This window comes from Sus scrofa, chromosome 6 (genome assembly GCF_054392235.1).
Source record: "Sus scrofa isolate SSC_HxYL_T2T_F1_AM1 chromosome 6, Sscrofa_HxYL_maternal_Yorkshire_Landrace_v2.0, whole genome shotgun sequence".
NCBI classification, from domain to species: Eukaryota; Metazoa; Chordata; class Mammalia; order Artiodactyla; family Suidae; genus Sus; species Sus scrofa.
The window spans coordinates 104,810,594-104,827,274 of record NC_139388.1 but is presented as its reverse complement, the minus strand read 5'-3'; the positions used below and the strand labels follow the sequence as shown (position 1 = coordinate 104,827,274).

The following is a 16,681-nucleotide window of genomic DNA, read 5'->3' as shown; positions in this document are numbered from 1 at the left end:
GTATATAAGAAATGTGGTCCCTGCCTCGCACTCGCTCTTCATTCAACTTCTGGGATTCTGCTCCTTTAAAACTTTAAAAATGTCCTTGACATAGTTCCCACTGTGGTGCAGCAGAAACAAATCCCACTAGTAACCATGAGGTTGCGGTTTCCCTCCCTGGTCTCGCTCAGTGGGTAAGGAGCCAGCAATGCCATGGGCTGTGGCGTAGGTCACACATGCAGTCTGCATTGCTATGGCTGTGGTGCAGGCTGGCAGCTGTGGCTCTGATTTGTCCCCCTCGCCTGGGAACCTCCGTATGTCACAGGTGCGGCCCTAAAAAGCAATAAAAAAATAAATATTTTTAAAAATAAAAATGTCCTTGTCAAGGTCAGCATCTGCCTCCGTCTTTGCCAAACCAGTACACCTTCAGTTCATTTGACCCCACAGTAGCTTTAAAAAAAAAAAAAAAATGTGGAGTTCCCATCATGGCGCAGTGGGAACGAATCTGACTAGGAACCATGGGGTTTCGGGTTCGATCCCTGGCCTTGCTCGGTGGGTTAAGGATCCAGCGTTGCCGTGAGCTCCACTTGGATCTGGCGTTGCTGTGGCTGTGGCTGGCAGCTGCAGCTCAGATTTGACCCCTAGCCTGGGAACCTCCATGTGCTGCAGGTGTGGCCCTAAAAAGACAAAAGACAAAAAATAAATAATAATAAAAATAAATAAAAAATGTTATTGGAGTCTAGTTGCCTGACAATGTTGTGTTAGTTTCAGGTGTACAGCAAAGTGAATCAGTTATACATATACATCTACTCATTTCTTTTCAGACTCTTTTCCCATCTGGGTCACTATAGAGTATTGAGTAGATTTCCCTGTGCTATACAGGAGGTCCTTGTTGATTATCTATTTGATATATAGTAAAGTGCCTATGTTAATCCCAACCTCTCAATCTATCCCACAGTAGTTTTTGTAGACAATGACCTTTCTCTCTTGCTTAAACCTCTCTCTTTCAGCCCCTGTCATAACACAGATGCCTCATTCTTCTCTCTGTCACAACACCCTGCTGTCCGCCTCTGCCAGTTATCCCAGACTTTCCAGATAAACCAATTTCCCGAGGAAAGCAGAAGAGGCTCATTCCCCACACAGGTATGTTCTCAGGGGGAAAGTCAGAAGGTGTGTACTTTTCCCCAAAAGCTACTTCCAAACACAAGAGGCTCGACATAAAGCATATTGGGTTGAGGGCAGATTCTTGGGTTTTCCATGTGCTCAGCACTTCCTTGTTAATTAATAATATTATATAATAATTATATTATTATATAAAATTATAGATTATATATTCTATTGTATTATAGTATATACAAGTATATATTATTATATCATAATAATATTATTAACCCCCACATCGATAATGATAAAACAGGAGATCCCAAGTGTGGGAAGTGAACATGCTAGGTTGTGGAGTTAGTGGAATCTCAGCAGTGGTGAAAATAAAACCAGCACAAGCTTCACAGGGATAGATCAGGACCTCCCGTATGTCCCCCAATCCACCTGCAAGCCCAGCATAAATAATCTGGGTGGACTTGGAAAAGGTGCTCCAGTTCCTGGTGATGGGTACACACAGCATGGACACAGAGGAAAGTTAACATGACCTATGGCTGAATGAATAAAAGATGACTGGTAGCAGCCACATATTTGATCATTACAATTTAACTAGGCAGGAGATATTCGAAAGTCATTCTATAGTCAACGGGGCAAGTGGATGGGGATTTGAACAGAGCTTCTCAAACTTGCATCAAACCCCCTGGAGATCTCATTGCAAAAATGCAGATCCTGATTCTGCAGGGCTGCGCTGGGCTCCTGCATGGTTAAGACCTCCCCAGGGCTGCTGCTTTGAGGTCAACAGATGAAAGGACCTCTTGGGTTTCCACCAGCTTTAACACTCTGGGAGGGCCAAGGCAGCCGAGCCCTGGCACAAAGTTCATCAGACCGATCAGTAAGATCCTGCTTCCTCCAGTTTCCTGTCACTATTTAACCCAGACCCCAGGCTCCCCGTCCTGCATTCACGTCTTGGAGACCTTTGGTAACTGTTTAGAGGGAATATGGGGCTTCAGTTAAAACAGAGGTTTTGGAGCAGAGCGTGGAAACGCATGCCCAGTGATGTCCACGAAGGTGTAAATTCAGTAGATGAAAGTCCGCAGCCCTCATCCTAGAAAGGCTTAGACCTCTGGACCAGCCAAACTCTTAACAGAAGATCCAGGATAAATGCACATCAAAGAAGGGCCGGGTCTGTTCTTCATACGTATACTCAGCCTTCTTTATGAAAAAAGAATTTAAAATACTTAGGAAAAAAATTAACAAAAGAAATTCAAGACCCATATGCTGAAAACTATGGAACTTTTCCAAGAGAAATTAAATAATATCTAAGTGAATGAAGACATATTTCTTATTCATAGACAGGAAGATTCAATATGATTAGACAGCACTTCTCCCCACAGTGATCTACAGAGTCAATCTAATTCCTATCAAAATCCCAGCTGGCTCTTTTGTACAAATTGACAAGCTGATACAAATGGAAATACAAAGGACCTAGAACTGTCAAAACAATTTAGAGAAAACGAACAGTGCGGAATGGCTCACACCACCTAATTCCAAATTTATCACAAAGCCAAAGGAATCCAGACAGTGTGATGTTGGCATAGGGCCAGACGTGGATCCATGGAACCAAGGAGAATCCAGTAACAGAGACTGAAAATCTAGCTGGTTCCTTCAAATATTATTTTGGAATTATTCGAATAAGGAATTCAAAATCATTTCATTTACAGAAAACTGTCTTATGCACATGTTTTCAGGAACATTTGGCCACAGAAAATGAGGCACTTCTTAACTTAGTCAATTATAAGAATTAAAACTGGGGAATTTCCGTAGTGGTGCAGTGGAAATGAATCTGACTAGGAACCACAAGGTTGCGGGTTCGATCCCTGGCCTCACTCAGTGGGTTGAGGATCTGGTGTTTCAATGAGCTGTGGTGTAGGCTGAAGACACAGCTCGGATCTGGAGTTGTTGTGGCTCTGGCATAGGCCAGCAGCTGTAGCTCTGATTCGACCCCTAGCCTGGGAAACTCCACATTCTGTGGGTGTGGCCCTAAAAAGACAAAAAAATAAAAATAAATAAAAAATAAATAAACTGTTGGAATTCCTGTCATGGCACAGCGGAAACGAATCCGACTAATAACCATGAGGTTGTGGGTTTAATCCCTGGCATCACTCAGTGGGTTAAAGATCTGGTGTTGCAGTGACCTGTGGCGTAGGCCAGCAGCTACAGCTCTGATTAGACCCCTAGTCTGGGAACCTCCATGTGACAAGGGTGCGGCCCTAAAAAGACAAAAATTAATTAATTAATTAATTAATTAATTAAATAAACTGTTTAAAAAAAAAAGAATTAAAACTAGGAGTTCCCGCTGTGGTGTGGTGGGTTAAGAATCTGACTGCAGCAGTTCGGGTTCAATTTCCCACCTGGTGCAGTTAATTAAAGGATCATAGCATAGGTCTCAGCTGTGGTTCAGATTCAATCCCTGGCCCAGGAACTTCCATATGCCAAGGGTGTGGTCATAAAAAGAAGAAGAATTAAAATTAAACCAACAAAGTTGGAAACTACTAAAATCATGTTAGATGTTATATTTCTGCAGAGAACAGGCCATTCTTTCATTCAGTCATAAGTGATTTTTATCAAACAAAAATCCATCTGTGACATAAATTCTGTCTTTGTTCTGTTCCTGAGAAGGCCAGGCTGGCTTAGCCCAAAATGCCTGTGAGAGGACTGCTCTTCCCCCACTTAGACAAAGGCTGGCAGGTAGAGTTCCTTTCAATAAAAACTCTATTTAGGGAAAAATATAACTCCAAGAGCTGGTCAACATATGCCAATAAGACCGAAGTCAAGGAACGATAGAATTTCAAAGTCACAGTCTTCAAATTACTAAATGGAGACCAAATGCCATAGAAATGTAGTGTTTGATTGGAGTTCTTTTTCTGTTTCTAGTGATGCTATTTTATGGTAACAAGTGGAGAGAGGTTGGTGATCGAGGCATTCAGAAACAGAAACCCCTCCCAAATTTAAACTGATGGACACACACAGGGGGACTGATTCCTCAGACATGTGTCACGTCTGCTTGACGACAGCTTTGGGGGCTCAAGGACCACTGGTCACCGGTGTGTGGAACATTCTAGAAACACCACAAATACTTGCTGAATATGTAAGCTAAGGGGTTGCTGGTTTGAGATGCCTTCAAGTCAGTGGCTCCAAATCTAGAAATAAGATCTTGTTCAATATACTCTGGGTTTTAAGCCTTATTCATCATCAGTCAATATTACGTCAATGACAGAAACATAATCCTTTTAAAAAATTTCTGCTGAATTGGTGGATGGAAGAAAAGAACAGATAAATAATCTTTACAAGCCAACAAACCCGTCCTGATTCCTGGACTCTGCAGCTCTTCTCACTCCACATTTGGGCCCCCGTCTGTGAGCACAGAAAGTATCTGGAGTTCACGTTTCTGCTACTAGGTGGTTCCTGGTCATGTGTTTTGGTTTAGAATGTGAACTAAGGCCTTGGTCCCCAAAACGTCTGTCTCCCCCGCTACCACAGCTTGCTTCTGCATTCTTCCCCCAGAACCTGCCCCACCTGAGCAGAAGGTCCAGGTCCAGATTCTGGTTCTGTCAGTCTGGGGTTAGTCACATACAATACCTCTCTAGTACCTGGAGCCCTTTAGCTGGGAGCTGGTCTGCAAGGTCAGTGTAAGTGGGGTGTGTAGTATGTGTGTGTGAGTGTGTGTGTGTGTGTGTGTGTGTGTGTGTGGTGTATGTATGGTGCGTATGGTCTTGTGTGTGTAGTTGTGTGTATGGTGTGTGTGTTGGTGTGTGTATATGGTGTGTGTGTGTGAGTGTGTTGTGTGTGTGGTGACTGTATGGTGTGTGTGTGGTATGTGTGGTTGTGTGTTGGTGTGCATGTGTGGTGTGTATGTGTGTGGTTGTGTGTATAGTGTGTATGTGGTGTGAGTGTGGTGTGTGTGTGTGTGGTTGTGTGTGTTGGAAGTGGGTGTTGGGGATGTATATAGGGAGAATTGCTCTTCCTTTGCTGGTGGAGCTAGAAGGGAAACCAAAAACCAAACACTGAAAAAACACAAAAACAAAAACCTCGTGATGGAGGCCGGGTAGAGTAGGTGCACAGTGGATCGTCAATTAGGGACCAGATCAGGGAAGGTTGGGAGCAGTGGGTGGAAAGGAGCTGGACTTCAGCTTCGCAGGACCTGAGAAGGTGCAGGTTGGCTCAGGAGGGGAGGAGGCGGCTCAGAGAACCCCAGAGAAGGAGGCACATCCATTAAAAGCAGTTGGAAAAGGAGGGCACATCATGCCTGCACATGAAGAATATATCGTTATTTCAACGATCTGGGATGAATTAATTAAAGAATGAAAGACTAATTCTTTTTTTTTTTTTTTGTCTTTTTGCCTTTTCTAGGGCTGCTCCTGCAGCATTTGGAGGTTCCCAGGCTAGGGGTCGAATTGGAGCTGTAGCCACCAGCCTACGCCAGAGCCACAGCAACTCGGGATCAGAGCCACGTCTGCAACCTACACCACAGCTCACGGCAACGCCCGATCCTTAACCCACTGAGCAAGGCCAGGGAACGAACCCACAACCTCATGGTTCCTATTCGGATTCGTCAACCACTGCACCACGCCGGGAACTCCATGAAAGACTAATTCATTCAAGCAACCACTCAAGGCCACATCTTATCCCAAAATATGAGGGGCTCTAATGGTCGTGCTTGCTCAGGAGTATTTTTCAAAGAGAGGTCTTCTTAAGTGACCACATCAGCAAAGCAAGGCAGAAACTCTGCTCATCGCAACAGGGGCTCAGTAATGCAGACTGTCAGTGATCATTTGCAGGGTAATAAAGAGGAACAAAGGCAAACTATCCAGGACATTTTTAAAGGAAGAAACAAAAATGCAAAGGGACAATCTGGATAAGAGGAATGCAGAAAAAGAAAATAGAGAAAAGGAAGAGGAAACCAACGCATCCAAGAGGATGCCATAAACTGGGAGAAACAGGGACAGAAGTCTTTGGAGCAGCAAAGAGTTTGCGTGTTGGGCCTCAGATAACCAGATCATCGCTCTTTGTGTGTAAATCCTGCTCTGACAAAAAGGCTGGAGGACCTGTCAATGTGAGGTGTGCAATGATCAGCATCGCAGTGCGAGGTTTTCTCCTTTCTCAACGTCCTCTTCTAAACTAAAAATGATCTTCTGAATGTAAGCATCTTCTTTATTGTTGCAGACGGTTTCCTGAGGTTCTGGCAGGAAATTACAGGGCAATGGAACAAACTGCAGGAAATACTTCAGGGAATGGGAAAAGATGGCACTTTCCATAAATACGCATGGATCTAAATCCGACGTTCCCACCACCAGCAGCGCTGGAGGTTCTCTGGCACCAGAATTGGAGTCACACGGCCGGCCGGGCCAGCAGATCAGACTTCAAAGATAAGTTCAGGAATGAAGAGATTCAGACATCAAATGGCTGAATCAAAAAAGGAGAAACATGCACGCTCACTCTCGCTGACATCCGGATCCGATGTATTTCCACCGCAGCGCTTCTGGATTAACCTCTGAGGTAAACGCTTACCGAGGCAAAAATGCTCTCCACCAGGCTGATTTGTAATTTCACTGCCTCCATTGATTGTCTGCTGCCCCCAAGCAAGACACACAACCCCTGGGAACAAGTTACCCCAAAGAAGGCGCTCCTGCTCCAGCCTAGAGGAAACAAAGACTCCCCAGTGGACAGGTTCTGTGCTGTGTCAAATGGTCACCCTGGGCACGGAGGGTGACCCTCCGTACACAGGACGTGAAAATGCAATGAACCCAGCTATCATATGGCATTGTATGCTGAAATAGCTTCCTGGCAGGCATGTTCCAACAGAACCCAAGTTCATGAACTTACCTCAATTACTTCTACAAAGGAGGTGTTTTTTTCCCCCTTTCTCCTTAATTTTGAAATGCATTTATTTCCTCAACTGTCTGCGGATACATGTTCGTATTTTAGAAATAAAACAGGTAAGAGTTATTTGCAAGCTATTTGCAAGTTATTTGCATCCACCTAAGGAGACTAGAGTTTATCTGGTTCATCCAATCATGTCTGAGAAATACCACTGGCAACTTCAGCTAAGGTCTCAGAACAAGACTTCTCTCAGGTTGTCTCCACTTAACCTCGTATTCATGACGCAGACTTTATTTTACTCATCAGGAACTGTTTTTTGAAATTAAGTTTTTCTGTGTCTGCCACAGGCATTCCACTAATACTTTTTGGGTAAAATAAATAACACATTATCTTTAGCTGCTAATACAACTATTCTCAAACTTAACCTCTCACATCATAAATTGCCTAAATATATTTTTTGAAATTATTTACAGCTTTGGGAATAGCTTATTAACTCTACAGTAAGTAAGACTTTCAGAAGGAGGACCGTGTTAGGAAATCCTTGATCTAGTTTTCAAATTGCAAAAGATCTAGCACACACGGCTCTAAGGCCTTTCTGTCAAAAGCCATGTTGAAAGGGACAAATGGGAAGGTGAAAAGTTGACAAATATATATACTTATTAAATGATGCCCTTAAAACTGGCAGCCGGGACAATGAAGAAGTGGGGCGGGAAAGAGAGTTTCCTGTTTTGTCAGGAAATAACTGGCACTTCCTTTCTACCATCAGGAAGCAGTACGGAGGAAGTTCGTTTTCTGAGTAGCTTGCTTTTAGGAGTTACATGAAGAAAAACATGGAAGGAAGGATACTCTAGAAATTAAAAATACAAGTGGCCTCCAAAGCAGGTGACTTAACCTTTTTCTATAGATCCTTTGGTATCTTTTGAACTTTGTACCATGGAGATGGACTACCTCTTCAAAAAAAAAAAAAAAAGATATATATATATATATATAGTCTTTTTGTCTTTTTAGGGCCGCACCTGCGCATATGGAAGTTCCCAGGCTAGGGGTCGAATTGGAGCTGTAGCCGCCAGCCTACACCAGAGCCACAGCAACACCAGATCCAAGCCACATCTGCCACCTACACCACAGCTCACAGCAACGCCAGATCCTTAACTCACTGAGCGAGGCCAGGAATTGAACCTGCAACTTCGTGCTTCCTAGTCGGATTCGTTTCCGCTGCACTACAACAGGAACTTCCAAAAATATTTTTTAAAGTTACATGATTCAACGTGGCTCAGTCAAGATAAGTGGCTGTTAACCACCAGGAACATTGAAAAGCCATGGACACCAGATGGAAATAAAATAGCCCTTGCTCCCAGAAAACCCAGGCCAGTGAATGAGACAGATCAGCAAGCCACTTGCTCAGGTCGCCAGGATACGGACAATGATGGCTCTAAATGGAGAGTCCCAGGTGTCCACGAAAGGGGACCCAATAGATACTTCAGCATTGACCAGACGGGAAGGTTTCTGAGGGTTTTGGACCCCATGTGAGACTTGTCCAGCTTGGAACAGCCCATGTGCCCAGCCACACTGGTCAGCAAAGAATAGGAGCACGTATGTCCCCAGCTAAGAGCCCTGAGCTCTGGGCCAGCAGGCCAGCTGGGTCCCAGCCTGTCTTTTAGCACCGACACGATGCCCCAGGGTCATTTTGGGTGTGCCTGTCATGAAGTGAGAACTTCGAGAGGCATTGGTCCAAGCCCATAGGGTGGTGTTTCTAGAAATTTCTTGGTGGTGGTGGTGCTAAGGAGGGAGGGGAGGGGAGGGGAGGAGGGAGGCCCAGTGAGGGAATTGTCACAAGATTTCATGGGAAATACAAACAGTTCCTGAGCCTAGTCAGCAGTGGGGACAAAAAATGGGAGACAGATTGCACAGATTTTCAGGAGGTAAAATCAACACGCCTTAATGCCCCAATGAATGTGGCCACTGAAGGGGTAGGGGTGTCCGGGACCCCACAGGCGCCACCGTCAGATCATCACTGTGGATGACATGCCTATGATGCTGGCATACCTAGTGCTGGACCCAAACTCTCCCGGGTGTTACAGAATCACAGCAATCGTCTCCATTTCACATTCCACAGACCGGAGGACTAACATCCAGAGATGCCGAGCGACTTCACCAAGGTCACGGCTTCTCAAAGCAACGGGGCTGACATCTGAGCCTGAGACTGCTCACTCGATCCAAACCCAGATTCCAAGTTCCAGAGAAGATAGCTGGGACGAGAGCCCCCCAAGAGTTCTGCACAAAACAGTTGTAATGCTGCATGGATAATGCTTATTGAGGGCTGACCCAGGACGAGGCACAGTTCTAAGCACTATCCTGGCCTTCCTTTATTTGGTCATGAGCAGCCTCACCAGGCAGGTACCACTATTTAACTCCCATTTACAGATGGTTAAACAAAAGCACAGAGTGGTTAAGTAACTTGCCTGGTTTGATACAGCTAGTAAAGCCAAAGAAGCATCTAAAGCTTAAAGATACACCTTCTCATTTCCCCATACAAACCGATTGTAGGTGGTCATGAATAGTCATAGAACCTTATGAATGAATTATACTAAAATAGCAGGGTTCTCAAAGACAATGACCTTGAAATAAGAGGTCATATAAACAGTTTATGGCTCATCAAACTGTGTGATTCTCAGAATGGCAACAAGAGGCAAGGTAGAGCATGTGTTTATTTCAGATCCTTACTCCATTTGAATTCTCCATCTTGCTCTGTTAACTACAGACGTAGGTTTTATATTTAATGTCTGGAAAAAGAGAAGCAAAAAAAGGAGTGGGCCAAAGTCTGGGATATGTAGGAGGTGGGCAGTGATGTTTTCATGACACAATCCTTGTTTCCAACTGCTAAAATCAGTAATTTTTTTTTTCTTGTCCCTTACTTGGGGAATTCAGCTACAGAAAAGAAAAATGCACCTGTGAAAGCTATTCAGGCCCACACCTCACTGTGGAGCACATACTCGGTTTTGAATGCTATGTCATTTAAGAGAATGAAGTAAATTTCTTCTAGTCATAGAATAGATTTTTTTTTTCCTCTGTACTTGAAATTGTCTGTTTTCACTTAGGAGAAAAAAAACAAAAAAACAAAACAGTTTAAAACCAAAGGGTTGATGAGCTGACCTGTGGAACAACTATAATTCCATGTAATTGCCAGCTGCATTCTTAATACAACATTATTGTTAGAAAGATACCACCTAGTAATTTATACTCAGGAATAGCTCACTTTACACAGGTCATACTTCAAGGGATCTGAGCCATTGAGTCACACACGGTGAGATGTAATCTAGAGAGACTTGAAATGATGGAGAATTCCTAATAATCTGAGTGCCGTTGGATAATAATGGTTTTCAAAAATATAAGCACCATAGAGCTAATTCACTGATGATGCAGGCCAGGGTTATTTTATTATTATATTATGATCAAAATATACCATTTCACTAATCATTCACACTATCTACATAGGGCCCCAAACTTTATTTTATTTTCATTTTTGGCAGACCCGTGGCATATGGAGCTCCGGAGCCAGGGCTAAGACCCAAAGAAGCAGTCACGACTTAAGCCAGGACTTAAGCCGCAGCTGTGGCAATGCAGGATCCTTAACCCACTGTGCCAGGCGGGGGATGGAACCCGTGTCCCAACACTCCCAATCCCGTTGTGCCACAGCGGAAGCTCCTCACAACTTAATTTTAAAAAGTCAAAGCTCCCTCCAAGAAGCTTGTTAGGAAGGGTGATGGTTGATGGGGTGGGGACTGCAAATTTGGAAGGCAGTGTGAAGGATTCAAAGGCCCTCCCACTGCGGGTGGTTTTCCTCAGCATCTTAAAGCAGGAAAGCCCCATGTGGTCGCACTTTCTCCAAACATCATTCATAACCCGTCCGGCCAAGTGCTGAGCCCAGAGGGGCGCGGAAAACACTCAGGGCATCTCCTCAGTCTAGGACTTTCCATTTCTTAGAACAACAAAGCCCACTCCAGCTGCTCTCCCTCCACCCTGTGGGAAACCAGGCTTTTCACTGTCAGCAACCCCAGAGAAAGGCGTTCAGCTCTCCGAACTGAACTGCTAGCCTCTCCTGCAAGGCGGGCTCCTTTCTTTCTGGGAGAACTATGTAAATTCCCTGCACCCCAGCCCCCGCCCCGCGCAGAGCGACGCCCAGCCATTCAAAGCTGTGTTGCCAGCTCCGGTCCATCGCTTCTACAGCGAACTCTCCAAAGAATGGGACGGTCTCCTGGCTGCAGAGTTCACAGCTCAGCACGACTCCCAAACGCCCATCTTTCCCACGGGGGTATGCTCATTCCGTCTACCTGCTTTTGACCTGTACCCTCCTTGGTTTCTTAATGAAACCTGTCTTTGTAGGAGCATGCCCGCGGTCACGTATTGCATACATTAAGGCGTTTTCAGCAAGTATTTGTGACCGCCTAGCCTAGGAACTGCGGCGCTGGGAAGACAGCCTCGGGGAGAGCGGGGCACGGAGTTAGTTGTTGGCAGAAAGTAGGGTTTCTCTCTCCTTCTGGCATTGACAGAAGCTTTGAAACTTCCCTTGGGGGTTTCTGTTCCTTGCCTTCCTTGTCAACCTTACTCCGCGAGCCAGCGCGCGCGTGCAAACAGCCAGCATCCCAGTTCCCCTTCGCCCCCGCTCCCTCACTTCGAAGTCTACACTGCGCGGGAAACCGTAGGTTTGGCCACTAAGGGGCCTGAACTCAGAGCGACTGAGAGGCGCGACCGAGCCCCGCACTCCACCCGCTGACCGGTCCCCCTGCCCGCTCCTCCCCTCGAGCTCCCAGCCCGCCAGTGGCCCAGGGACCGCCCTTTCTCAGCCGTGGATGACCGGCTTTCAGCCGCAGGACAGCGAGGGTAACTCAGCAGGCGCCTTTTCCATTCATTCCCCAACCTCCCGCCAGAGCCGGACCGAGAGCCAGGCCCGCGCTGCTCTCCATCGGCGCTCCGGGTCGCCAAGCTAGACACCTAGACCCAGAGCTCGGAGGAGGGTGAAGCCTGAGGCGCGAATGAGGGGGCCTCGCGGGTCAGGGGTGCGCCCCCAGCTCTCGCGGACCGGGCGACCTTTCCAGGGGCCGCGTGGGAGACCCACGTGTCCAATCTCCGGTCCGGGGTGAACGCTGTTGCACGCACCGACCTGAGACGCGGCCAGGCGTGGGGCTTTGTCCCGCAGCCTCCCCGCCCGGGGGGTGGGGACCAGGACGCGCTCCGGGCTCACCTCTCTGCTGGTCCTGCGCGGCGACCCAGAACAGCGAGGCCAGGAGCGTCAGCCCGGTGCCGCAGCCACGCATCTCGCCGCCGCCTCTGGTGTGGCTCCGGGTAGAAAGCGGCAACCGAGCGCGGGCACTCGGAGGAGTGCAAGTGTGCGGCTGCCCGCCGGCCCCTGGACACACCTCCGCCGACCTCCACGGAGCCCGGCCCCGCCCCCCGCCCGGCCGCTGGAGACCCCACCCCCTGGCGACCTCCCCCCAAGACCCTGCCTCCCCCAAGGAGACTCCTCCCCACGGAGACCTCTTTCCCCGCCCCGGCAGATCCAGCGCGGAGGGACCCTGGGCTCCGCCGGCAGGCACCGCCGAAGCCCTCTGCCCACTCTGGGGTGGCGGGCTGGAGAGGGGTCGATCCTCTGCAGCAGCGGGCTGCGAGCTGGGGAGCGGTGGGGGATAGGGGGCGGGCGAGCGGAGAAAGTGGGCTGGGAGGGGAGGAAAAGGAGATCAACCGAAGTTGGCCCCGCCCGGTGGATTCCGAGAAAATATTTGCCCTGTTGACCTTCCCGCCCCACCGCTGCCCTGCCGCCGAGCCCGGACCACGCGCCGCCGCCGCTACAGAGGCCGCCACATCTCCGGGGCCCTAAGGGCCCCGGCCAGGCCACCATCCTCGTCCCCCCAGGATGTGACCCAGGGCTCACTGACTGGCGTCCCTGTCCCCCGCCTCGGGGGTTGCGGAGGCCTGGCCGAGAGCCTCTCTTCCCGGGAAGGGACTTGGGGCTTTTAGCTGCCAGCCTGTTGGCAGAGGATTTTGTGAAGGTTTTTATGAAAATGTGTTAATTCGTTGCCTGCTTTGTGTAAGAAAAGCAAGAAGGGTCACTCGGATTTATTATTTTTAGCATATTCTTACTGTTCCAGAAAGAGGTCTTACTCGGGTGGAAGAGAGTTTAGTCTTAACAAGAGATTTCCACTGCTTTGTTCTTTTTTTTAAAAAACTACATCTGGTCCCCGTTAAAGAATTTTTAGTTTCCTCTGATTTTTTTTCTATTGAAAGTATTCATAACACTAGGCAAATTTCACTTTCTCACAGTAGAAACATTGGAGAGAACATAAGTTACTTCTTATGGTCTCACACTATTTTTGTCTTTTTTTGTGCCTAAGTAAGAACTTTTTTTTTTAGTTGTGTCAGTCAATTTGATGACTACCAATTTCCAGCTTTTCTAAAGCCCTTTGCTGAAGTACTTCGAATGATATATAAATATCATTATAAGAGCAATTATTATTGTTAATCAAAGAAGTGCAGAACAAAATGGTAGGATTTGACCCTTTAAAAAGGATGTAGGGCAATTGGGTAAGAAGGTACTCATCCCAGTATCAAACTTAAAATACAGACTTCTCAACTTTTAAAATATCTGGGTATTATAAGTATTAAGTATTTAATTAACAGATAAGTGATCAAGTTTAGGATTTAATAAGTAACCAAGTATTAAGCATTTGATATTAAATGGCAGATAGTTATCCTTCCATGAGAGAGGAGGAAAATGAGTTCAGGGGGTTAAGGTCCCAATGTCAGGGTTAACTAAGTCTGATTTCTGGTCCAGAGACCATGGAGGATGAGCTCAATGGCAACAGGAGGTGTCACCTATCCCCCCAGATCCTGGGTTCCTAGGAAGTCTGTCCAGACTTCAGTCTGACCTTGTCTTTGACCTGCAGATGGGGAACTCACTCCAGCTCATGATTTAGGGAAACGAAGAGTCAGCACATCCAAGGAGTGAATAGGAAGCCTCCAAAGTTGCCACATTATTTGTCACTGCTCAATATGAAGCAGAAAGATTTCAGTGAAAAGAAGATTTCGGAAGCCACCTTAATGAGCAAGCTTGGGAAACCTGGAAGAGTAAAAATGTCACGATTCTACATGACTTATAAAACCCTGCAGTACATTATCCTTTAGCAGGCTTGGGAATGGCTAAATGAGCTACAGCCCCAAGAAAGATCAGGGGTGGCCTGTTCAAGGTGAAGATGATACAAGAATATTCTTGTTTTCTGAAAAAGTAGAAATGCAGCTCAACCAGGCACACGGAGATGATTGCTTCAACGTCCCCTCTAAGTGAACAACGAAAATGCCAAAATGCTAGGGAAGAGTTAAATGTTAATAATTTACAGTAAATCAAGTCATAAGCTATGATGTACCAATTTTTAAAGAGTGAGACTTTTGACATTAACCAAAAACATTGTATGTTATGTAAGAAAAGCACAGTTCCAGGTAACATGGGCATCCTGGTTATAATTATATAAAATAAGCGCATGTATAAACAAGACCCTGGGAAGGCAGGATACAAAAGAAAGCAGTTGTGTTCAGCTGATAAGGGGAGGTGGGGACGGGTGTTGCAGGCGGTGATACAGAACTTGGGCCAGGCTCAGAGACGGCTCCCATTGTCCCCCTTCACTTACTAGGAACATTGTCTTGGGCAAGTTGCCTCATTTGTAAAATAGAAATTATAATGCCAACTTCATTCATTCAACAGATTTTTTTTTTTTTTTGAGTCCCTGTTAAGCACCAGGTGCTAAGAACCTACCACTAAACCAGACAGTTCTGTGGAACATTTAGTTTGACAGTTAAGACAGAAAAAAAAAAAAAAAAAAACACCCAAAAAACCTAAAATCGTAAATGTACTAAGTTCTTAAAAACAAAAACAAAAAGCAGCAGATTAGGGAATTCCCTTCGTGGCTCATTGGTTAATGAACCTGACTAGGATCCATGAGGATGCAGGTTTGATCCCTGGCCTCACTCAGTGGGTTAAGGATCTGGGGTTGCCATGAGCTGTGGTGTAGGTCGCAGATGCAGCTAGGATCCCCTGTGGCTGTGGCTGTGGTGTAGGCCGGCAGCTACAGCTCCGATTCAACCCCTGGCCTGGGAACCTCCATATGCCTCAGGTGAGGCCCTAAAAAGCAAAAAAAAAAAAAGGCAATGGATTGGTGAGATGAAGACTTTTAGACCAAGGATTAATTGGGCAGTTTGGGAAGGTTTTGCTGAGAAACTTTGTCTTAAGGATTAAATGAGCTAATGTATATCCATCACCTGCACCCGGCCTTGAATCCACTAAATGCTCAAGAAAGATGAATTCATACTTCAAAATTTTGTCTAATACTACTATATTTGCCATTATAATTTTTTAAAATGGTGATTATGAACATTTGCCAAACAAAAGTTCAGGCAGTGTGGGATGGACTGGATCAGAGCTTTTAAGACCACTTGAGGGATCTTATTAAAATGCAGATTCCAATGCAGCAGGGCTGGGGTTGGAGGCTTGAGCTTCGGCATCTCTAGCAAGCTCCTGGGTGATGCTGATGCTGCTGGGAGGGCAGAGCACACCTTGAACACAAGGCTCCAGCTTGCTTTTTGCTCGATTTTGCCTGCAGATTGCAATCATCAATGAAGGAGTTTGAAAAGATACCGATGTTCCTTTCTGCTCCCAGAGATTGAGAGTCATTTGGTACAGGATGCAGTCTAGACATCAAAATACTTGAAGGCTCTCTCGGTCATCCTCGTGTGCCATAAAATTTGAGGACCACTGGGCCAGACTGGCCAGCATCTGCAGGGAAGGTAATCCAGGTCTGGTCCTCGGCGGCTGGTCAAGCTGGAGGAGCCAGTCTCAGAGGAGAAGGGCACCAGGCAAGAAGACAGAGCACAGTCCTGCAAATGTTTTCTCTGCAAGGACAGACACCATGTAGCAGGAACCTGGCCGTGATATCCAGAGCAGGGGCAGGACAGTTTCTCTGAAGGCTTGGGGTCCTTAATTCTAAAGGATTTGAGATTTCAGGTGGGGATGCAGACACAGGAACATCACACAGGATCTGGGTACCAAGCCTGGAGTATAAAGCTGGGGGGTTGTTTACCAGGAATGAGGTAAGAGGTTTGTCACTACAATTGGGTTATGGTGTCAGAGTCTGATCCAGGACAAAGTTGAGAGGCTGAGAGCAAGCTAAGCTTCTTAAGGTCCCATGGCAGAAACTAAGGGGATCAGGAGACTAAGCCTTAAGCAGGGATGAAGGGTGACTAGTCCACTAGATGGTATCGGCAAATCAGGGGTGGGAACAGGATTGTGGTACCCCAGAGATGTGCAGGTCCTAATGGCTGTAACCTGGGAACATGCTACACTATATGACAAAATATGTGAAAAATTGCAGGTGTGATTAGGTAAGAATTTTGTTGATAACTTTATCTACTTATTCCTTCATAGCCCCAAACTGGACCCATGCCATGTGTCCATCACCAGGGGAATGGACTTAGAAGTGGTGGTGTGTTTCACATTGGAATATTACTTGGCAGTAAATCAGAATGAACCACTGACTCCCACAGCATCATGAATACATTTCAAAACCATTATGCTGAGTGAAAGAAGCCAGACACAGAAGCATCCTTGTATGGGAAGTTTAGCAACAGGCAAAACTAATAGAAAGAAAACAGTGGGTGCCTGTGGAGAGAAGGAAGATCG

General features: G+C 46.3%; 1 protein-coding gene across 4 annotated transcripts in view; it reads right to left on the bottom strand.

Moving 5' to 3' along the window:
• Positions 1-12,346, bottom strand: part of LAMA1 (laminin subunit alpha 1) — a 136,173-nt gene extending 123,827 nt beyond the window's left edge. For all 4 annotated transcript variants that reach the window (XM_021096069.2, XM_084964184.1, XM_084964183.1 and 1 more), the window contains exon 1: positions 12,200-12,346. In XM_021096069.2, coding sequence (XP_020951728.2) covers positions 12,200-12,272 — 73 coding nt within the window. In that variant the 5' untranslated portion in view covers positions 12,273-12,346. The remainder of the gene's footprint in view (positions 1-12,199) is intronic.
• Positions 12,347-16,681: the final 4,335 nt, after the last annotated feature.